This window comes from Tinamus guttatus, unplaced genomic scaffold (assembly GCF_059628265.1).
Source record: "Tinamus guttatus ecotype Peru unplaced genomic scaffold, ASM5962826v1 Tinamus_guttatus_pri_ptg000503l, whole genome shotgun sequence".
Classification (NCBI taxonomy): Eukaryota; Metazoa; Chordata; class Aves; order Tinamiformes; family Tinamidae; genus Tinamus; species Tinamus guttatus.
The window spans coordinates 1392848-1417169 of NW_028289037.1; the positions used below are offsets into that span (position 1 = coordinate 1392848).

The 24322-nt window shown below is 39.4% G+C and overlaps 1 protein-coding gene across 2 annotated transcripts in view; it reads right to left on the reverse strand.

The window, feature by feature from the left end:
• SLC25A13 (solute carrier family 25 member 13) overlaps window positions 1-24322 on the reverse strand; it is a 96148-nt gene that overhangs the window by 8852 nt on the left and 62974 nt on the right. For both annotated transcript variants that reach the window (XM_088533465.1, XM_088533466.1), the window contains 3 exons: window positions 20420-20472; window positions 19295-19375; window positions 7569-7709 (listed from right to left, as the gene is read on the reverse strand). In XM_088533465.1, the coding sequence (XP_088389591.1) occupies window positions 7569-7709; window positions 19295-19375; window positions 20420-20472 (275 nt within the window). The remainder of the gene's footprint in view (window positions 1-7568; window positions 7710-19294; window positions 19376-20419; window positions 20473-24322) is intronic.

Genomic DNA, 24322 nt, shown 5'->3' on the forward strand with positions numbered 1-24322 from the left:
CGGGGCAGGTTCTTTAGCATGCTAATTCCTGCTTATACCAGCTCTACCTGCAAATAAGGCTCTAAACAAACTCTTTCTGCGACAAGGGGAGGGTAATTACGCTGACAAAGGCACCTCTGTGTCGGGCTGGGCCCAAGGAGCCGGCAGGTCTGGGAGACGCGGGCCCGGGCCGGGCTCCTGCAGTGAATGCGCATTGTCTGGCCGGGGGAAAAATGCCAGCGCGGGGCAGCGCCGCGCGCAAGACAACAGAGGTGCACCTTGTCTGCAGGGTTATTTAATGCTCCTGGCACCTGCACTTGCAGCCACCCCCTCTTTCTCTCCTTTTGCAGGCTTAGAATTTATTTGGCATGTATAATTGTTATTTTGATCCTATAGCTGCAAACAATAGGCAGCATGTCATTTCTTGATCATTTTGCATTCTTCTTGGGTTTTGCTACAGACTTAACCCTTTGGAATCAGAGCTCCGGCAGCACCTAATAGCTTTGGAAAGAGTCAGTCAAATATCGCTGGCGTTTGCTTTCAGGGGCTGCAATTTATTCTACTGTTAAGCAACACTGCCTTAAAAGCTGCGATAGGACTTTACTCACACGTATTTATACCAATTAATATATGAAAGTGATTTAGCACATCAGGTTAGAGAAATAAAACTTTTAAAATGCTGGGCCAGCAATTACGATTGCATTCCCATACATAAACTATTGAACTTCTTAGATGGAAGGGCTTTTCTGGTTATTTTCAACGCAACTTTTGAATTGCGCACACTCGCATATAAGAACATGTTCACAAATACACAACGGGTGCAAATTATAATACACTACTGCATGTGGTACTCTGTTGTACAGCCGCAACTTGAAAACACGAAATACTTTTGTTGTTACCAGAAGCTATCAGGTGGGAGCTTGCTGCACCTCCTGTCAACTGAGATTACCCTTCCCATGTCAGCACGCCAGAAGCCAGTCTATGAGGTGGACAAAAAAGAAGGGAGAAATTTAAGAACAGACTTTTGGAAGCTTTTCTGACTAGCTCTGGAAATGTAAACTGCGTTGGCGGTATCAGCCAAAACACGAACCTGAGCTAAATACCCTCTCGTAATTGTGATCATAAACATGACCACAACCAATGTATCGTTTCCGCCAAGGATCTTTTACTACCTTATAACTTGCCATCGTCTCTGGATCAGTTGTGCTAAATTACCAAGTGATACTGTCTGCTGTGCTGTAAACCACCGTCCAGAATGATTATTTGTAAAAGGAAAAATGCTTTATTAAACATTTTGTGTTAAATATTATATGCACCTGAGTTTCTATGATGTACAAAATAAGTAAGCACACTGTGTATTTAAATGTATATGTTAAAGATGTATTTGGAAACCAACAGAGTATAATAAATCAAACTGTTTTTAACAGGACTTAATGCATATTACTGTAGAAGATAGGCAGAGGACAAAATATATTAGCTTATCTTGTACTTGTATATTAGCTCGTCTTTCAGTATTCTTTCATGAACAGAAATTAAATAAAGACTATTATAAATATTGAGAAACAGAAACGTATCTTTCTCCCTTCTGCCAACATAAATGCCATTTTGAGTTGGATTAAATGATACTCTCCCTGCCTGGGATATACCGTCTCTTTATATTTTAAGAATAGCTGTCATGTACAGCTACATCTCCAGAATATCAGCAGTGAAAGAAGAACTTACTAGTCATAAGCCTCCATGCCCTAGCGCCTTCCCAGCAGCAATTACCGGCAGAAAGAGACAAACAGAAGAATCAAAATTCCTTCAGCCTCAGTGCTGCAACGTGCCTCCCCAGAGCAGCAGCTGTGTTCTGAGGAAGACAATGTCTTAAAATGCTTATTTAACACAAATATTCCAGAAGTTTTGATAAATACAGGAAAAACTATGTTTTCTAGCTTTAAAAAACAGGGGTTCAAGTAACAATTGCCCTAGTAAGCTTTCTGGCAAAAAACCTTACTGTTGAAGTTAACTTAGGTCTTCCTTTATTTCTAAGCTAGGTATCATGACAAACTGATAGTATCTTAACAGCCCGAGAAGGCAGAGTGAGCCTAGAAGGCAGCTTTGACTTTGAATTATTCCATGCACTATGACGGACGGTTAGTTGAAAGGATTAAAAATTCCTTGTGGTCTGGAAAATTATTTAGTGGTGAAGGGAGAGAAGGAGAAGAGAATGGACCTGAATTGCCTGATCAGAATCTCTAAGCATCACGACAGCATTTCCTCACCAAATTAAAACGCTCAGAGTTATAAATATACACTAATACCTGACTTCAAGTACAACGTCCTCAAAGCACAAGGATAGGCCATTCCACTGTGCAGAAAGCTAAGCAATTGTGGCAGAAAGACAGCTTTGAAAAACGGGGAACTCATGTTTGAGAACGAATGCAGAAAGGATCAGGGAAGCTGAGATGCGCCTGCCAGGAGAAACGCAGAAGCGTTGCCCGAGTGTGCAGGGATGGAGTCAGGAAAGCCAAAGCTCAGCTGGAGCTGGATTTAGGAGGGATGTGAAGGGAAGAAGAGGGCATCTCTAAGTTCATTGGCAGTAAAATGAGCAGAGGACCTAGCGAGAAAGGACATGGAAAAGATAGAGAAATTACTTCTTTGCTTCTGCCTTTGAGCCTTTTAGTTGCATGAGGCTACTGTAACAGTCTGCAGGAGTGCAGCATTACCTACAGCAGAGGAAGACAGCACTTAATCCATCTGGACGTGTACAATCCGTGGAACCAGGTGAGATACCTCCAAAGGTGCTGATGTTGCTGGGAAGCTGCTACTATCTTCAAAAGGTCAAGTCAACCAGGGGTTTCTGATGACTGGAAAAAGCCAAACATCACACCCATCTGGAAGAATAACAGGAAGGAAGATCTGGGAGACTGAAAGCTGGTCAGAAACACCCCAATCCAAAGCAGGTTCATGGAGTAAATGTTCCTGGAAGCCACTTCCAAGCAGGCCAAAAGAGAAAGAGGGAACAAGCAGCACAGATTCACCAGACTGCACCTGGCCAGGCGGGCTGTCAGGTTTGTGCATAGAGGAAAGCAGTGGATGTTGTGCACCTTGACTCTCGCCAGGCCTCGGGGAATATGGGCAGCACTTGTAGCAGATTAGTAGCTCATACAGCACTGGGGAAGTGGTTAATGTGCTGGAGAGAGAGGCTGCTAGTCGGAGGGACCTCAACAGGATGGAGAAACGGGCTGACAGGAGGAGCACGAAGCTCAGAAGAGCAAATGCAGCCCTGTGTCGGGCTGGAAGACGCACAGGCAGCAGAACAGCCTGGGGCTGAGCGGCCAGAAAGCAGCTCTGCATAACGAGTCCTGGCAGGGTCAGTGGCCAAGCAGGGGAGAAGGCCTGGCCAGCCGTGTCCCAAGCTGTCCTAGCAAGTCCCTCAGGGAACTGGCTGCTTCCCTCACCCTGGTGGAGCCCACGCGTGGAGCACCATGCCCGCGAGGAGCTCCCTTGCCCCAGACAGACGCTGCCGCCGTGGCGCGGAGGGAGCTCCGGAGGGCGCAGGAGGGTCACCCTGGGGCGGCACCTTGGCGAGGGCCACGGCCCTGCCCTGCGGAGCGCCCCTGCTGCCACAGAACGCGCCAGCTGAGGGCTGCCAAGGACACGCTCGTCGCAGACCAGAACACACGGAGACCGGTGCTTAGGGACGGCTTTTCATCTGGACTGTTGAGTACTGTGACAATGACAATCGAAACAAAACATACAAGTCACCCATCTGATGCAGAAAGGTTTTACCTAACATATGTAATATTTGCTGTGTTAATTTGTTGATGTGAGACTTTTAAATTTTTTTGTGAATATTTTTTTCTGTAAATGCAAGCGAGGAACGCTGAAACTATCAGTATCGAAGTGTGCAGGTGTTTTAAAATCCACAAGCATTTAACAGTTAGAAATTAATATGAAATATACAAATTTTAACAACAACAATAGATGTTGCTAAGACATGCAGAAATTTCCCTTATGTAACTAGGTTTGACATATATATTTCTTTGTATCTCCTGGTTGCAGCTGTAAGTAATAAAAATATATTTTTTTCCCTGATGATTACTATAAAGGACGCATAAGAGATTTTCTCCTGAAATTCAGCATAAAAGATTCACAGAGACTAAGCAGCGCATGCAGGATTGATCTCCTGTGGTCAGAGTTGCTTGCATGAAGGCTGATTCCTGACAGGGCGCGTTTTCGGCGCCCACTCCGCCGCGGGGCGCTCCCGGCCCGCCAGGCTCGTTCACGCTGCGAGTCACCCACGTTCACAGGCCGCGCGAGCCCTGCGGATCCCCCATGGGCCTGCGCACTGGGAAGCTCTAGGCACAGCCTCTTTTGTCACAAAACACAACTGCTTAAAAATACCTGTGCTCCTGTTTTGAGGAAGTATCATTATGGTAAGTTAGTTTCAGCTTAACACCACAGTTTGAGGCCTGTCTTGCTGTTAAGTATGGGATATCCCTCCACTTACTCCCATCCCGACAAGACTATTTTCTCTGCCATCGCAGGTTGAGAGAAATCCATCTTTGCTGCCTGTGGATTCCACCAGAGAACCATTAGGTTAGAGGGGCTAGGGAATCCCTTCCCACCCCAAAACGAGACCTTTACGGGAATTTTGTGAGCCACTGAGAAGGATCCTGTCCCTCTGCACAGGGGACAACAGCACTTTTTGTGCCTCAGCGTTTCACACTGCTGCATCCTCTCTGGCCTCATCTGGACAGCAGTGGCCTCCAGCTTTTATCAGGGGCACAGCACTACGAGCATTTGCTCCCCGCTAATCCAAACATCAGACACGAATTATTTGAGTGGTCATCTCTGATGCCCAGACACTGAGACGTCGTGGAAACTGCTGTAGAAAACTGCAATCAACTCACTTTAGCAAAAAGACAAAAAAGAAAAAAATCAGGCCATATCAATCAAATAATTGCATTTACAGACTTAAAAACATGTAAAGAAAAAAAATCAATTTCAAATGAAAAACCCTGAAAGAAAAAGGCTAGAATTTTATTGTGCTTTCAACACTCACAAAAGAAATGTATTAACTGTATCTAAGCCAACACCAAAATAAACCAGTGTTTAAGCAGGTAAAATATTTACATGAAGGCCCATTAAGCCTATCAATGGCTTAATTAAAATGTTAAAATACTTCAAGAGGTGCAAACAAAAATACTTTCTCAAACAACTATCTGTTCTGATTCTTTTGCAGGGTTACTTATATCTACTAAAATACAGGTAGTGCTTCAGATGCACCTTTACAAGGATACATATGACAACGCTAAAACAAAACTAAGATACAAAGGGAAGTTCTGCTCAGGTTAGAGTGGATAGAATGAATAGTACTGAGACAGATTAAAAATGTTCATTTCTGGTTTACAGATTTAAAGATGATTTGACTAGCTTAGAGTACAAGCATTCCAAATTAACCCAAACACTCTAAATTCTACCTATTACATCATTTATTATGATTTGCCTAAATTCACTTGCTACAAGCACTGGCAAGGGCAGCGAGCTCTTCTCAACCTGCTCTCGGGCCGAAACTCCTGCCCGACCACCCGTCCCTCCGGGCAGTGCTTTCCAAGGCTGGGGTCTTACAGGCAATGAGCTATTAATCCTCACTGGTGCTGCTGCCTGCATGAAAAGCATTCAGAAGAGGAGTGGGCTTTGTCGCGAGCACCGCTGTTCCACAAACCCATGCCTGTAGTGTAAAACTGGCACAGAATGATGCTCAGGCCACGGTGCCTCTCCTCCCTTCACATAGGCACAAACATTTTAAGAAGCTACTGAGTTGATCTGGGTTAGATTCAAGCTGAGCTGTAGGGTGGAGGAGACTTTAGTGTTCATCAGTTTCACTACCTGCACACACAAGGAGCAGGGAGAGATAGTGGCACAGAGACAGCGAAGCTGTAACAAGCCCACTGGTAGGACCTTGTTCTGTGGAAGTAAATGGACTTGATAAATGAACCAGTTAGCTCTGTTAGCTTGTGATTAATGTCAGTGCCTGTTCAACGCAAAGTGGTGCTCTAACTAGCTCCTGTGCAGAAGAAGGTATATTCCTGGTTAATAATCCCAAGTGCCTACTCTAAAACACAGAAATAAGTCATTTTTGAGACCTGAGACAATAGTGCCATTTAAAAAATGTAAGAATACAACAAACCCAGCTCATTAACAAATACAGAGCATTCAGGAAAAAATAATATTAATAAATGCTACTTTAATCAACTAGTCTGTCATTCTTTTTCATTTTATGTTCTAACTAGTTCAAGTAAAAGTCAGTAGCTGCCCTCTGCTCCTCTGCAGCCTCAGGGATGCAATATGTTTACGATACCCATGTTTTCAGTTGTAAATGCCTGCCCTGATCAACACCATAATAATGTCATTTACTAGGAGTTTGTACAATAGCATCCTTCAGTAAAACACCTAAAAAATTAGCAAGTCAGTTTAAAGGGAAAAGCAACTCCCTATTAAATCCTATTCAGACCTGCTACTTCTCTCCAGGCCAAAACATACATACATCTCCTCATGGGCAGCCTTCCTCTTTGTGATGCTAACAGAACGATTTAAAAGGATTGCACACTTAAAAACGGAGCTGAAATTTAAGTACCGTGGGGCAGGGGGATGGGGGCCATTTGGTATTGATACAGCCTCTTTTATTTCAGTTTACAGTTGCAGTGCTGTAAATAAGAAAAACAGGAATGCTGCTGGCTGCACTGGAAATTCTCAGACAAATGGACACTACCAAAGTTTTTTCCTGTCGAGTCTTGCAAGGCCTGCAAGTCACCTTGCGGAATCTGAAGAAACACCACATGACGCTCAGCAGTATGTGGCATTTGTTACGGTTCTTGTTTCAAAACCGTGTGTTGTGGTTCTCAAAGCATTCTAGAGATTTCACATCCCTCCATATCTACTTCAGTCTCAGTCGTTTTATTTGTATGTATGTATTGATGCATGCATGCGAGGCCAATATGGAGAAAGCAGAAGAACTATGGAGTTCATAGTGTGCGCTTTTAAAAACAGCTTTTCTCAACAGCATTTGTGGTAATGCTCTTCTAAAATACCAAGGGCAAGCTTTAGTGGTTTGCTTCTATGCTGGGCTCCCATCATCTGTATTTCTTCAGTAGTTATTGCACTGCAATTAATTCCCATCCCCAGATTAACGATGACATCTGGAAAAGCTGCTGTATGAAACTCAGAAGATCAAGAGCACAGCTCCAAAATTGTTGGCTTTGTGTCATGAAAATAAGTCTATTTTTACAGCAGATAAAACATGAGGAATCACTGACTAAACGTCAGTGAACAATACTTAAATCCAGACCTGCTGAAGTGATAAAAGACATTCTAATGAGATCCAAAAGAACCACATGTTTAAAAACACAACCAGAAGAAAACGAACAGTATCTTCCTTTGAATAAAAATGAAAAATGAAGATATCTCATTACAATGAAGAACCAAAGAAAGTACATTGTGTCCACATTATGAAGATAATGACTCCAGTCAAACCAAAATCTTTTGATTTGAGATATTCACAGTTGGCTTTTAATCACATATAGATACACAGAAAAAGTTACCTTGTAGAGACCAAAGAAGCCTAAGTCCCGCAGGACAGTGAGGGCACTAACTCGTGGACCAGTAGTGATTTCTCCAGCCACCTGTAATCGAATCTTGACAATTTCTAGTGGGTTGGTAAAGATCACTTGAGATCCTCCAGCCTGAAATTACAAGCAGAAGACAATATGTTAATCATCAACTACTAAATTATACACAACATTCATTCTGCTATATTCAACTGAAGACATTTTGATCCTGCTGCAGTCAGTTAAGCTACTAGCAGACATGAATTTTAGTAGCAGTCAATAAAGTGCAGTTCATAAGGTAGAAACCTACCCCATATGAGATGAATGGTAAGGAAGCAGCTCAGCCAGTGACACTGCAGTTCATCAAACAGACACTAGCTCAACTCTTGCTGCAAGAACACACTCACCAACACCAATTTTCACAGTACTGCCAAGCCAAGAACATTGTAAAGCAAGTCATAAAATGAAAGGAAGAATTAGTAGCTAAGTAAAGAAACTGAGATCTGCATGCCAGGACTTCGAAAGTGAAAACATACTACTGAGGAGTAAGAGTCTGGCAGGGACTTCTTCATTTCTGGCATGAGTTCATGAAACAAGAACACATAGATTCCAAGGGCCAGAACTGCAGATAATCTTTTGCTTCTTTAAAGCCTTGCTGCCTTAGAGGCTTTAGTGTCACTAAATGCTGTTTAACAATCTGAGCCCCACATCATTTGTGCACCAGGTAACAAAGAAAATGAAGGTCTATAAACTGAAGGTCTTAATTAATCAGGAACTCCAAATGATTTAAAATTTTTGGTGGATGTTTGTTAGCAAGACGTCACTTAACTGATTTCAAAATATAGTTAAATTTAAATCACAATAGTGGCAAGTATATCATACTTAAAGTACATCTTACTTGCAATATGAAATGTAGGGCATAACCTTTTTGCTATACTGATAGATCCTGCATTAAAAATTTAAAATGAAAAAACTACTGCCTGACATAATTGAAATTATTCAAATAATTCAAACTCCATCTGGAAAAAAAATCATCAGACTGTCATTCCAACTTCTCTTAACTTCTCTTAATTTCTTTTAATTATATGGCCCAAGAGCTCATCTCTAAGTTCTAACATCACAAATTGTGTAAAGGGCAACCCCTGATCCCTCACTCCTATCACAAAAAAACAAGTACCTTTTATTTGTAGAAGGTAATAACTAAAATTAAATAAATTGTATTTAAAAGCATTTGCATCTGGCCATCTCTAGTATGTAAATGCTATGAGCATGTCTTTTTCAAGTTATCAAAATGTTAAAAGAATTAATCCTACTTCAGATTAACTATCATTCAAAATAAAAAGTTATGCACAGTAATATGGTTTTAATAATGTGCTGAAGAAACAGTAAATCGCACGACCAACAATTCTTGCCTACCACTTAGACTGAGCACACACAGTGTGGTTACAAATTAAAGTCTTTACATAACCCCCAAAATATCCCAAATGTTTCCTATTTTGACCAGAAAAAGCATGCTCTTGTGCAACTCAACTGGTTTTGACTTTCAAATTGGCATAATTTAATTTAACTGCATTTACCAAACCAGAATCCTGGTACATATAAAACTGCTATTCTTCTTGCCATCAGAAATTAGAATGATAAATTATTTGGCACATTTGTTGACTTCAGTTTTGCACTAAAAAGAAACATATTAAGTAAATAAGTTTTCAAAGAATTGAGATGATTTCTTTTACTTGTCTACTCATCTTGCAAAAGCTTCAAAATGAAAAAAAAAAATCTTGGAAAGCTCTTCATGATGAATTATAAATTCCTATGTAATAAACATTTTGGTCTATGTATTACAAATATTAAGTGTTCCCACATGACATTATACATTTTTCTTCTTAAAAGGATGAAAGCCCAACGCGAGGTGATAATATTCATTTGTGAGCTTGCTATACCACAGCTCTCCTCTAAAACACACTATTTAAAAACTCCCATCAACTGATCTACATGAGCGCAAATAAACTATTTTCTCCCAGTGTGATCATCTCGCAGGCCATTGTGCCACGACTCCAAGGGAACAGCTCCTTTAATTTTCACGACGGGAAAACCATATCGACATTCAAGAGATGACAACAAAATTGAAGTGCAGTGTATGCTTATTAATGCACTAAAACACTGGGTAATTTACAAATCTATAAAACACTTGCATGTGTAAATGTGGATGCCATATTTAGAGAAAGAATCCAGAAAGATATAGGTGATTTTAAAGGAGAATACAGGCCAATAAGGTCTGAGTTGCTCTAATGGCAACATGGAGAGCAGCCAGGGGCAGGGGGCACATCCCCTCCTATTTAACCATCCCTTGGGTAACTGCACCTCCTTACCCCCAAGCACACCCAGAGATGGCCACTGCACCCTATAATGAAACCATTTCTTGCTTGCCTAGCTCCTTCTGTGCCACTCGGCATCATGCTCTGAGTCTCATAGATCTTGGTGGTGATGTCCTTGCTGCATTCCCACGAGGAAAGCGCCTTCACTCTGCATTTACGGAGGGGAGCTGAGGGAAGAGGTTAATTGGGAGCCCAGCAGACAGATGCATGTCCCCAGCTCACCCAGCTGGTACCAGCCTGCTCCAGATGAGCACCCAGAGCCACAGCACCATTGCTGCTGTCTTTCTCCTAAGCTTTTACCTTCTGAATGAAGTACAGTGAAGGAAATGTCTTGTCCCTCCAACACACCTCTTCAAGGTGTTTGTAGGAATTATTATTGGGACAAAAAAAATAGACAAAAACCTCATCACCCTGACCATTTAGCTTGGCAAAGAAATTTAACAACGTTAACTTCTCCTGATTTGGTAACTTTTGCCATTAGAAGTGCATCTCATTTTAAAATAAGCTCCCAAATGTCAGATATTTTAAAGTGCTTTTTGGCTAGAACAAACCCTGTTTCAGTTCAGCCAGTTCAAGCTTAAAAACTTCCTTCACCAAGTGTCAAACAATCATTCTGGGATAAATCTCCCCAACTGTTTTACCAATTGGTTCTTCCCAATGATGCCAATTCTTCTATATTGAAGTTAAAAACTTGATTACTCTCAATTCTGAATCCCACTTCACCTCTTTCAAAGAGTTGTTTAAAGTAACTAATGATCTGAACAGAAGAAAAAATAGCCATTATTTTTCAGTTATTATCATGTTGTTCAAACAAGAACTGTAATTTTGACTTATTTATAGGAATATATACATACAGATACTTCATAGACAAATATTTGTAAGCCTCACAAGCTGTATTTTTCTGCAAGAATTTAACATTTCACCTAATTGCAATTTAGTCCCCTTCTGAAACACCATGAGCACTTATGGTCTTGTTCGATGTAAAGCAAGAGGCAAAGGGAAAACACCTCCATCTTCCAAGATTTCCTAAAACACAAATAACTACAGGAAATACGAATTACTGAAAAACATTCAATATGCTTTAACAGACAGACAGCTAGGCAGGCGTACACATACATACGGATTTTAAAAAACTTTTTTTTTTTTTCGTTTTTGCCATTTTTCAACTCTACACTTGGTATGATATCACTCAACACCTCTCGATGGCAGTATAACCTTGGACAGTAATACAGTACCGTCTATCACAGTCCTCCTTTACTACTTTCCTGAATGGAAGAAAGTAGTAGAAAAAGTTCGGGTATTTTTTTGTCCATGGGGAAATTCAAGCCACTCTCCAGTGGAGAGAAAAAAAAAAAAAAGAATGGCTTCGTAACAAACAGAGATGTTAAGTGTCAGAATATTTTTTATTTTTGCAAGCGTTTAAATCACCCTGTAATAAACCCTACTGAAAATTAAGCAAATTTTCAGCCCCATCACTATACTAAGAAATTTGTATCCTTTTTAGTGCAGCAGCATTCTGTGCACCCACGAGGTTAGGCAAGGAGGGAGTATTTGCCAGACACAGCTCTGCGGAACTGCGACCGTCTGCATGGGAAGGCTGCAGTGCAGGTTCTGAGCAGCACGGAGCTTGCTGCTGAGCAAGGAAACTCCCCACATTTCCACAGCCCCTGCCCACAACGTGTCCTGGCAAAAGGACCAGATTCTTCTCCTTTCATGACAACTAATACTCAGCTGCACTAGTGTCTCTAGCCTTGACGTTTATCAGCTCCTAAAAACACCTTTGCCTGTCCTCAGATAAGAGCACCTAGAGGCAGCCTGGACCTGTCTCCTGCCTCCTAATCAGCTTGTCCCTTAGCAGCTCTTAGGATCTTGTCTGTGGTTGAAAAAAGTGACACGGCCGTGATGAAAGTGTTAATATTTCCCAGCAATATAGGATAGCGATTATGACATTAATGGCTACTATTAAAACACCTATGCAGTATGTTACATAATTATCCCAAATCAACCTGCAGAATAAATCACCTGCACCACCACGCTTACTCGTTCAATTTACAAACAGACTAATAGGTGCAAGCTCTACAATTTTTAGTCAACTCTTTCTCATATTCCTTAGTCCCGAGCCCTTACTGCTTGCCAGCTGCCCAGAAAACAACTTGTTTTCTTCTGTAACGGCTATCACCTTAAATAAGTTAGGGTTCCTCATGTGCTCAGGGTTGGCATACACAATATAAAGACAATTCCCTGTCATTAAAAAAAAAAATCTAAAATAAAAAGGCACTGAAAGGAAGCAAGAATTACCATTCACAATGTACAATAAAGAGCAACTAATGGACAGGACTTAAATGATTTACCACAAAATCACATACTAAGTCTATGACAAAATCAGGTTTGGAAGCCAGATTTACGAAGCGCCGCTGCAGTGCTTCAAACTCCCCTGAAAACTCTTGGAGTTCATATGGCAATAGATCTCAAGATTCATCAAGATGAATTTTGTCGAGCTGCTGCAAAGGTGATTTTATGACAGGCTTGCCTGTTACCAGAAGAGCTACTGAATAACAGACATCTGTCCAAAGTGACTGTTTTTCTTATATATTTCCAAGGCGACAACCTTAATTCTTTGGCACCGTATGTCAAGGGCAAGCCTGACGGGGTTCTCGAAAGGTCAGTTGCATGTCACGTGTTTTTCAGATAAAGCCAGGCTTCAGAAACGCAGGCGAGCCATCCTGTGCTATTTCGTGTCCCCTCTTGTCCACATCCTATCTGTGCAGGATTCGGTTAATGCTCTTTAGCAACGAGGGCTCGTACAGAAGATGTTCTTGTTGCAGATCCCGAGGAGATTTCCCGAGCCCTCAATCATCTGCGCTTCACTCCCCTGAGCAGTTCCTGCTGCTCAGGCAGCACTGCGTTTTTCCCAGCTAATCTGTCTTGTCTCCGAGCACAGACTCCTCCGGCTCTGGCGGAGCCTCTGCCTTAGTAATTCCAATCGGGAACGCTGCTCTCGTCCAAAAGCCTCGTTAATGCCCCCACGTACACGAACTGCAAAGCAAGCCCCTCGCAACGGTCACATTAAAGTGCTCGTAAATGGGGCTGCCATTAGGGCGAACAGAAGCACATTCCTGCTGCTGCTTCGGACCGGCTCGCAGGACACACACAAGTTGGGAGGATTCCCTCGCAATAGCTTATTCATGGCACGGCTGAACAGACACAAAGGGAAGGACAGGTTGTTTACAGACACTGACCAGCTCTGCAACAGGGAAAAAATCAGAATTGTGGATTTGATATTTTCTGCTTTATAGGTAACATAATTCTTCAGAAGCCTAGCCAAAAAATCCAAGTGGAGCCTACTTGATTGGCATTATAAAAGCAATTAAGTTACAGACCTGTCAAATATGTTAACATTTGGCTCTGTCTGCCTTTACTTGTCTATTTTGACTAGTTGTGGAATCACTTAATGATTTACAGACCTTCCAAGTCTTAAGGTATGGTAGCTGCATTAAAACTAAGACCCATTATTTCTTGGCCACATCATAAATTACTGTGACATCATAAATATCTTCTCTCCCTTTTTTTTTTTTCTCATAGAAAATTAGATTTTAAATCCTGATTTGCGTTTGAGGTTTTTTTTTGGAATCTATTCTAGTAAACACTGAAATATCTTACTGCCTTTAAAATAAGCAGTAATGAGGAATAGGAGAAACGAATGTGTAATAAAATATATTTCTCAAACCAATTACATGTTTTAAGCTATAAAGTATCATCATAGAATAATTTTCAGTCATTCTTTCTAATACAATGGTAAAGAAAAAGATTGAATGCTTTTCAAATGGAAAGAATATTAAGCATGTTTGTTGGAAAAAAGGATTTTTTAATACAATCATCTGTTATACAATCAGCAACATAAGAGCTTAAACCTGTTCCTCTCTCCTTTTTATTTTTCTTTTTCAATATGTAAAAAAAAAATCTTTAAAAAATATTTTTTAGGAAGGGAAGTCAAGAGGAAGAGAAGACGGGAAGAAAAAAGGGAAAGCATCTCTAATTGCTTATGGGAAAATACTCTTGGAAAAAAAAATTAACTTATCCAAAAGGAAAATTCAAAAGAGAGTGAAATCACATTCTAAGTTCTTGGTGCTTTCAAGAAGGCCAGTTTAAACAGGTAGGACCAGGTGAAAGATTCAGCAAACTATTTTAAAATCATCCAGACCTACAAGGAAATGTGGGGTGAGGTCAAAGCAAAGCAGGAGCTTCCCCACCTCTCGGTGCTCCCTCCTGGAAGGGCTCCCATGTTACTCTATGTCCCTTCCCTGCACTTTAGTATAAGGCTTAAAACCCAGATTAGCTGCAAATTAGTTGAGCACAATTAAAACAAAGTGGAATTGGAACACAACTAGTTAGCAAATGGGATGACAAATTTAAGTTCAAATATGTATGGTCTCTTTTGTAATAAAAGCTTAAGGAGGGTTTGAACTACTATGTTGAAAATAGCTACAATTCAAGTGCACAGTGTTTCAGGAGAAAAATTTGAAGTTCTTTAATGAATTATGCTATATTTTGCTGTATCAATTATATTAAATATATTTTAAAAATAAAAATAATTAAGCTATTTAAGCAAAATTTATATAAAGAGAAAATAGAAAATTTTAATATTAATTATGAATTAAAAAAATAAGTGCCTTTCAAACTTTTCCTTAAACAAGAAATGTGAATTTGGGGCTTTTAAGCATGCATGTAGAACTCCCCTTGACAGTAATGGAAGCTACACTCACCGACTGCAGGGAGAATAGACCTCTTAAAGTAAATCTGCTAAGAGTTCAAGAAATACACACCATTTCCCTTCAAAGTTAATATGAGTAATCACAAAGAACACCATTATTCCTTAACTATCTCAATAAGCTATACCAAAACTTTTATGTTTGATGGTGGTTGTTCATTTTTTTTCAGATATCACACAGAGATGATTTTTCCTCGGCATACATAATGCCGAGTTTCATTTTACCCATAACTCAGCTTTCCTTGCCAAATAAAATAAAATTTTATCAGATTTAAGTTCTGAATGAAAACAAGAATGACACTTTCACTTTGCTTTACCCTGAAGCTTAAAAAAATGTGGATTTTTGCAAATAAGATACCTAGGAAGAGTGTAGGAGTTGGAGTGCTCCCACCCTCTACCCCTCCTACACTGCTACAGAGAAAATGCAGCTCAGACCTGGACTTATCTTTATTTCTTTCTGAAACATAAAATAAATGTTGCAAGTATCTTAGCATTAAACGAGCTACACTGGATTGGTTGTTTGGCAAATTTAATCTGGAATTTCGTATCATATTCCTGTACATGAATTAATTCTGGGTGGATTTTGCACACTTTTGAGATGAACGCCATCTTAACCATACCTAGTTTTTATGTTCCATTGCAGAGCTAAGGTTGCCCAAGCAGGTCCAATGTGTTTCAACTTTATTACAATTCCTATAAAACCTCTAGAAATATGCCTAAAATTGTCTTGACAACTTAAATAAAAGCAGATCTGCACGGGGTCTGTAATTGTACTGTGCTACATGATTTAAACTGGCTAATAGTGAGCACACACTGAGCAGCTGGGAAGGAAAAAGACTGCGAGTCTCAGAAAGAGGAGGGAGAGCAGAAGGAAAGGGTACCAAGGAAAATGTTTTTCCCTTCTCTTGCAGAACATTAGGCCTCTGATTTATCCAGATATTGATCTGGTAAATTCAGACAAGTCCATGTACATTTTATAGCCATTTCTTTTCAGTAATACTGCTATACTTCTTCCATTTTTCTTTACATTTTGTGTTTTTTGATCATTCTTTACTTACAATCTTTGCACAGTTAATTCCAGGCACAATGTAAATTCTTCAATTGAATGTGGAACTGTTTTCCCCATGGAAATAAGCAGAATGATCAACCTCACGTAAGGTTTTCAAGCAGCATCTCAAAACCCCAAAATATTTATGCTGCTTTTACAAAGTGACAATATCAATTGGCTAATATAACTCAGAAGAAGTGGGTAATATTGTATCAAAAACATGACTTTTTTTAATCAAAAAACTTTTAAATGAATGAACTTTAAGAGAAGTATGCAGGTAATCTCAGTTTAAGTATTGATTTTTTTTCTTTAAAATATGAAATACATTTACAGATCAGAGAAAAATGCTTCAAGAACATTACTACTGAAAAAAAAAAAAAAGGACTTCAAATTGTTCTTACAGCTTATCCAAACCTATCTCTTTATCCAAGAATTCCTTAAGGTAAGTTACCAGATTAGTTCAAATCAATCCTTACATATTTTTGCACATTTTAATTTGAGGAGATTTTAGGTCAGCTCTATAGTATAGATGTCTCCCGAATCACAGCTTGCCAGTATCAGCACCACGGTGGTGACTTCAAAGTCTTGGAAGCAAAGCCTTTTACCAGTCTGATAATCATAACCATTATGTAGAATTTGCACAAACCGATGCCTAAAATAGGAGAGTTGTAAATACAAGGTAGAGACAATATTTCACAGCGGCTGCTGGGCACTGTGCAGTCTTGAAGCTACATGTATTTTCATGATTTTTCTAACAAATTCCATAATCACTAGAAAAATTTCTTGCAAACAAAGAAGAATGGAAATTTTGAGTCAGCATAGCAATTATTTATATACCAGTTGTCCTTAAGATTCTGCATAAAAATATAAAGTTTATATTTTTAAATGTGGGGAGAGTCTCAAAAAAATAAAAACAAAAACAAAAAAACCCCCCACCACCCCAGACAACCTATCACTTTCATCTTCACATAATAAAAAGCGATGAACAGGCTGTTAGCAGAACTAAGTGCCGCGAGGTCATGAAGCAAAAGATCTTTCTACTTTTTCTTCCCTTTTTTGCAGGAGAGAAAACAGTTTACACAACAGAAAAGGACTTGTTCAGTGAAACAATCAGCTTTAGCTGCAAGTGCACAAGCCAGCCATGTGTACTAATTCTCAGTAATTATGAGGCAAAGAGAGCTCCTTAGGGACTTAAAAGTCAACCCTGGCAGAGTGGAGCTATTCAGGTGATACTGACCCCTTCAAAGCCCTTTGTGTTACTAAACAACCAAACATATCCAGGCATCTGCCTGGTCCTCCCTGCTGTGCACGCATAGGGCTGGTATTAAAACCATGGAAATCCAGCACGCGGCCCAGCACACGCAGAATCCACTCCAAGGAAATGTAAGTGCAGAAAAAAGGAAATTTTACATCTTTCTTTGTAATACAGTCGCAGCTGAGATCTAGATGAGCAGAGCCGAGCTGTGGTAGGGCAGGTTTCTTTAATAAAATTCATCTTACTTGGCTGCCCTTTTTTTAGACTCTAACACATCATGCTCTTTGCCTCCCACATAAGTGATTACTACATTTTCAAATGAGGTAAAATCCAAGCCTGAAAATTTTCAAAACGATTCTACAGTCTCATTAGTGCTTCCACAGGAATCAAAAGTTTCACTTTGACTCAAACAGAAACAAAAAGTTAGGCCAATGCACTGCTGAAAACTTTAGGGGAAAAAAAAAAAAAAAACAACCCAGCTTCGGCACCTCAGATTTTTAGCGTATATTTACACCAACACAGAAAAATTAATTTCTTTTCCCCCCAAAACTCTGCTAGGCTCTGCTTGTAATGACAGTCTCTGTTGCTAATCTGAATTGGGTTTAAAATTACAAAAAACAAAGACCACCTGCAGAAGAGACAAGTTGCAACCTATCTACCTGGCAGGAGACTATGCCCTTAAGAGGAGCCCTCTACTTAAAAGAAAACTCAGGGCATCCTGCCACCGCACGTCTGCTGCTAGAGCCTTATGCAGCATCTCACTGTTAATATTACATTTCAAATACCAAATGGGACAAGCCAACATTTACAGCACGTTTAAAATATGTCTCAAGCCACCTATCTTTTAAAGCAGATTCTTAGTTTACAAAGACTACTGGCAAAAAGCAGCCTTCTCCTGAATGACAGCCCTCCGCAAGGACTATGACTGGTACTGCACTAAAAAATCCACAGCAGTCAGTAAAATTAAAAATCTAGATCAAATGACATTTTAAATGAAAAAAATGCTGAATTCTCTGTGGCTGCTACATTCATAGATGTTTTATTCGTGTGAGGGGCAAATACTTTTTACTCTGCAAGTACTTTATTGCATTCTCCTTCATTTACAGCATGGACTTATTTAGGACTTTATAGAGATCCACATTCTTCTCTCCCACCTCCCCCCTTCTTTTTCCTCTTTCTTTTTTTTTTTTTCTTTTCCCCTCCACTGAATGCTCCTAAAGTTACAGAACAAGGGGATCCTACCTGGCAGTCTACAACAGGTCAGTGATCAAACAGAAGGAGCAGGCAGGGAGCAGCCAAATCCTGCCCCATCTCCTGAGAACTACAGCACGGCGGCAAGGCAACGCCGCCGCTGCGCCTGCTGAGGCCGAGATACAATTATTGGTTTCTGAGTCGTTGTTCAATGTAGTTTTCAACACAGGTAGAAGCTGCTTGAAAATGTGACCTCATCTGTCTTATGACAGCAGAAACAAAGATGGATTGAAAATATACCAACATTGCTCTGCCCCAGCGATCAAAGCCAGTTTAAATAAACAATGTTCTTTATCTATAAAGTGCACTAGGCTTTGAACAACTATTCATTTTACTTAAAGTATTTACATTTGCTTGAGCAAAATCAATACCGCAGATAAAGCAAGCTGTGATATGAACACACAGAACTAGACCAAAATGTGAAATATTATCATTTACCCAGTAATAGACCAGTTGTTCATTAAGATACTACCCTGTGCAAGGAAAACAATCTCAAAAACTTAGTGGGTTTTAAATACAGCCTACGTTCAGGACTGCATTATGTACTCAGTTAACATGACACAGCCTACGTCTGCTGTGAACTCAGGGAAGCATGAGTAGTTTTTGCCATTTCAAAAAGCTGGTATCACTGCAAAAAGTGAAAATTAGTGGGCGCAACAACACATCAGGAAAGAAGTGACGTGGCAGAGTGGGTGCCACAACGTAGTAACTGATTATTAACTTCTGGAAAGGTTAGCATGAATCCTGTTTAGGCCATAAGCTACAGGCAACATTAATAAAAGTCATTATTAGGAAACAAATTCTAAGCTGTGAGAATTATATAAAGCAGTTGAAAGGCAGGATGCACAGCAACATTTACCCTTTCACCAAGAACGGCTGGCATATCTAGGAAAGAACTGAGATGCTCTAGCAGAGTCTGCTCTTTCACTGGATCTGTGGTTAAACAGAAGCCTTAGTCTACAGAGTTCATCTTACACATTGCAGTTCCACGTAGCTCGCCTGAAGGAAATTAAAAATACTTACGCAGCCACCAGCAAGAATTTCTGCAGCCAATGGGACAGAGCCATCTTTAGTTCTAAACTTATCTCTCACAAAATCATTAACCTTAAAAAAGAAAAGTGATAAATTAAAAGAATGGAAAACAGACCCATCAGCTGCACCTTTTATGTAGAAGAAATACATTGAGATCATGGATGGGGTGACATGAAGCTACCAAGCTAACAGGTACTAAATAAATCTTGGGTTGTATACAAAATATTGTAAAGCTGGCTATGTTTTTCTTTCCAACAAATTTGGAGTATCAGAGCATACATTATTGGAAAATTCTGGAATTACTGGAAAAAAAAAAGATAACAATCACTGGCTTAAACAACAACAAAACCATCACCTGAAATTTAATATGATTAACTCATTTAAGATTTTGGAAAGCTTATCAAATTTGCAAATTTAAACACAGCTCCAAAATGTTCAACAGGAATACAATGCACATCCCCAAATATTTCTTTATTAAAAAAAATACTACTAACTTTTGTGAATAAGTAGTATATTATGATTTGCTTATAACAAGAAATTCTTCAATGCTTTCAAATGAAATCATCCAAGAAACACAAAACCACAAGGGGAAACGTTTAGGAACAAAGTGCATGCAAACAAGTTCCCTTCTTATCGTCCCTTTGCTATAGGACCATATTGTATCTTTGCAGTGTCAGAACTGAAAATACAGGAACCACATGCAGATACAAAAGCAAAGTCCCTCCAAACGCAATAAATACTTAATTATGCTTTGCCAAGAAATAAAACTGAAGGCCTGTGCTACTTACAAACAAGTAGATGAACTAAACAAGAAGACTAAGACTTGTTACATCTTGGAGCAAATCCAGAAGTAAGAGTTTTCAATCCGATTCTTAAAAAAAACAAAGTAAGCATGCGACTGGCATGCCCCGTATAATGTCCAAAAGGGAGATGCAAACAGCTGCTTTGTGCTTTTGCAATTATGTTAGCATCCAACAAAATCTCTGGAACGTACTCTGCTACGTCTGTGATTCTGTGTTTCTGACACCTTAAATTAAAAATCCTAAATGTTCTAATCAGAATTAGTCAAACAAAAAAAGGTGGAGAAACGTAAAAGCAATCCACTTGCAAACTTACAGTGAGTTTTATGGCCTTTTCTGGTGCTACTCCTAATAACTGCGGTAACAGACCTGTAACATGGAAAGAGAGAGTTCAATACATGCAGCAACTTAGTATTAACTAAACAAATCAACAACTATACGTGGAGATCACCACCTAGAAACAGGGGCAATTTTTACAGCAATTTTGTGTTATTATATTTAATGAGGGTACTTAAACATTCCATTTCGAGAACAAACTTTGCGCTGCCACTTCAAGTCTGAGTAACTTCCTATATATGTATTTTAGTTGCTTCAACTTTTTTAAAAATCGGTGATTTTAGATCACTTTACACTAACACAGATTTATCAACTATGTTTCAGTATCCTGCTCTACACTAACACCTTGTGCATTTTGTGTGTGCCTTCACATAAAAATTCAGATTTACTAATTAATCTTGCAAATAACAAGAAGTATGCATTTTAAAAGTCAGGGTGATAGTGTACTTTTCCTGCAAAAGCAACAGTGTTAGATGGCACCGCCTGAGGATATTGGGATAATAACAGTGCAAAGGAAAATGCAAAACATTCAAATATATATGAGTGCCATTCTGAGCAGTCTCCAATTCATCATTAAAACAAAGGAAGTTATGCTGTTACCTTCCCATACATGTAATTCATATTTCATTCTGTTAGAAGCGATGCACTATAGAGCTCCAAGTGGGAATTTCTGACCACTGGCTTTGTTTGCTTAGGGTGAAGAGTCAGTATTTTGTAAATTTTTAGATGACACAACCTAAAAGCATGGCAACCTTGCCGAAGAGGCCTGGGGCTCAACAGGTACTGCAAGTGTTCCTCAGAACAAAACCCTCAGGGCACCATCCAGCCTGGGGAGATCAAGTTCTGGAGCTGCCCGCCTTGGCTGCACTCTAACTCAGTCGGCACATCTGGGTACTTTCTGCAAAGCCTGAGGTTTGCACATGTTTGCTCCCTGTTTTTATTCCTGGGGAAAAAGACAGCAACTGCAGCTCCATGTTTAAGAGCTCACTTACTGCAATGCGTTTTCCCAAAGATTTAAATGTCAGAATAACAGAGAAAACTGTTTGTGCACTGGATTAGCGTATTGCTTCCTTCTGCTGTCATCCATCAGCTTTCTTGGTTCCTGCTCATTCCACAATAAGGAAAAGACAGCAGAAAGCAGTGCCATTTACCTTAGGGTTTCAGGAGAGCCAGCCATATTTATTTATGTCTCTTAAAAATTTTGCACTTGCCTTAACGTTTTTATTTTCAAAATGTCAGAGAGAGAGTAATTCATTGCATATACAACTGAGCACACCTAGCTCCTATTTACAGAAGACAGCTATGCTGAACTTTGGTCGTAGGGGTAAACATTCAAACACACACATGCAAAGTTGCTCAAAAAAGGGAAGATTTTGTAGAATTAATTTTCAAAATTTGAATTTCTGAATTAGGTTCAGCTGCACTGACAACTTGCATTCAGATTTTAACGCAAAAGCACAGAGGACAGTCAGAACTGCATATACCACATTTTCCACAGCACTACAAATAAAAGGGTAAACAGTGGATAGAATTTTTACAGTTTAGCCTTAAACAGACGAGATTTTCTTTGTAATTGCTACGATGTAAATATTCTGCCAGTCTAAATTTACATCTTTCTGAAGAATGTAAATGGCCTTTCATATTATGGCTATAATTTTTTTTTAATCTTCAGAGATTAAAAAACACATTTATTTTATAAACACAGTAGCTGATCCCAAGCCTACTGTTCTCAGTGGAAATTTTCCCACAGACTGTAGTAGATTTAGAGCAGGTCTGTAAATAGATCTTTAATTTTACAAGTACTGGGATACCATTTTAAAATAATATATACATAGATTACTACATCTAAGTAATATGTAACATGATTGCTGGGTTACATCATATCAAATACATTACAGAAAAAAGCTTTCTAAAATATTAAAATATAAAATCATAAGTACCACCCCAATGGCATATATAGACAAGCAAACAACTAACTAACTAACTAAATAAATAAAAATGTATAAATTTGCAATTTCACAACCATCAAGGGCAGGACAAATCAAATGGATTTTCATTACATCAAACTGAAGATGTACTTCTCATCATTTTTCATATTTCAATTCCTAAGACTCTGCATGTGTAAGAGCATTTGTAAAATCTTAAGAAAAACATGTTTATCTTGGCACAAGTTATTACTTCCCATCTGCTGCCTTCCTTTTTCACTCAAATCTGAACAGGACTGTTTTGACTCAAAACTTTCCACATAACTTCAGTGTTGAAGAGAAAGTTTAAATTCAAAGGGTCAAAACTTAAAAAAAAAAAAAAAAAAAAAGTTCCCCCTCTCCCATTCACACTTGTAAGTATAATGCATACAGAGCTTTTAAAATAAGAGAAGTAATTTTAATTCTATATTTTATAGCTTTGTTGGTTACCAATAAGACCTCCTGTCCCTAAGCCAGCTGCTCAGGGAGGCAGACTGTCTCTTCTTTTGTACTCTTACCTAAATTACCTATATTAAATTTACTTTTACTGAGCAATTTGTACATGGCACTTGTTCATGTTACACATTAGGATTTTCAAAGCTATATTCCCTTTTCTTTGTCCTGTAGATGGGAGCACTGAAACACTGTGGAAAGATTTCCGAGCTTTATAAAGAAGGTAAGTTTTGGAAGAGGGAACACATCCTGGGCCACATGCACCAAAGCCATTTTCGTGAGCATGTGAGGAATATGTTAGCATCACCATGCGCCCACTGCTCAGCAACGTGAGCCGTGCACAGAGGCAGAACTTAGTTGGATGGTGTTTTGAAATTGCATCTTATACCGCCACAGAACAAAACTTTGCACATAAGCGGTCTCCTAGCATAGAATATAACATAAAATCCCATTTACACTTCCAAGGCTCTTTAGCATCAATTATCACACATCACTTTCAGGCATCTTAAAACTGCCAATGTATACATGCACATCGGACACACGTGCAGCGAGATTCTATGGGAAGCTGAAGGGATATGAGAAAAAGCCCTGAAAACTGCATTTTGAGTTTGACACCGTGTGAAAGCGGCCTGTTACTGTCTTGGATACAGAGGTGAGGGCTCACCCAGCCCAGCTGGGGTGACGGTGTTACATAAAAAGACTTATTGGGCTAAACTATTTTTTCAGATTTCTAAAAGTGATCAAACTTTGGTTTCACATCATGTTACAGACATGTTTTTCAACATTTGAAACCAGTGTGACATATGGGAGAAAGACAGTAACAGAATATTGCCCAATTTTCTATTTAGGATACGTGCGAGAAATTGGATTAGAAATCACTAATTTCCCCTCAAGCACAGTCCTTTACACCGTGCATGGGGTTATTTCTTTTGTGGAGGTTTTGTGTGTTGACACAACTTTAAGAGCAGGATAATTCTTCCATCGCACAAAAATGGTTCTTCACTGCACGCTTCGGGAGGGCAACTTCTACCATGATCTGCTTGTACCATGAGCATGGGAGTCCTTCAGCAACAAAGGAGTTGGATGATAATGAATGATGTTTTAGATATATAAAATATATATATCTAAATATATAGATATATAAATATTTAGATATATATATCTAAAACTAGAAGGCTACAAGCACCACCTGACAAATTAAAATTAACAAGATCAAAGTGATCAAAAATAGTCAAGTCTTCCACAGTAGAAGACTTTCTTTGTCATTCTCTAGGTGAAGCGGGGTTAACTCAGATGCACAACCGGTGAGCTCTCCAAAGAGCTACATTGTCTCCGGATTCGATCTTCCCATGGAATTTTGATCAAGTGTAAGCGACAATCCCTGCTAGATGTAAGACTGCTTAAGACTGAGAGACATTCTGTGACTCATTTAGGAGGTTTGAATATTAAAATAACATGAAGAAATA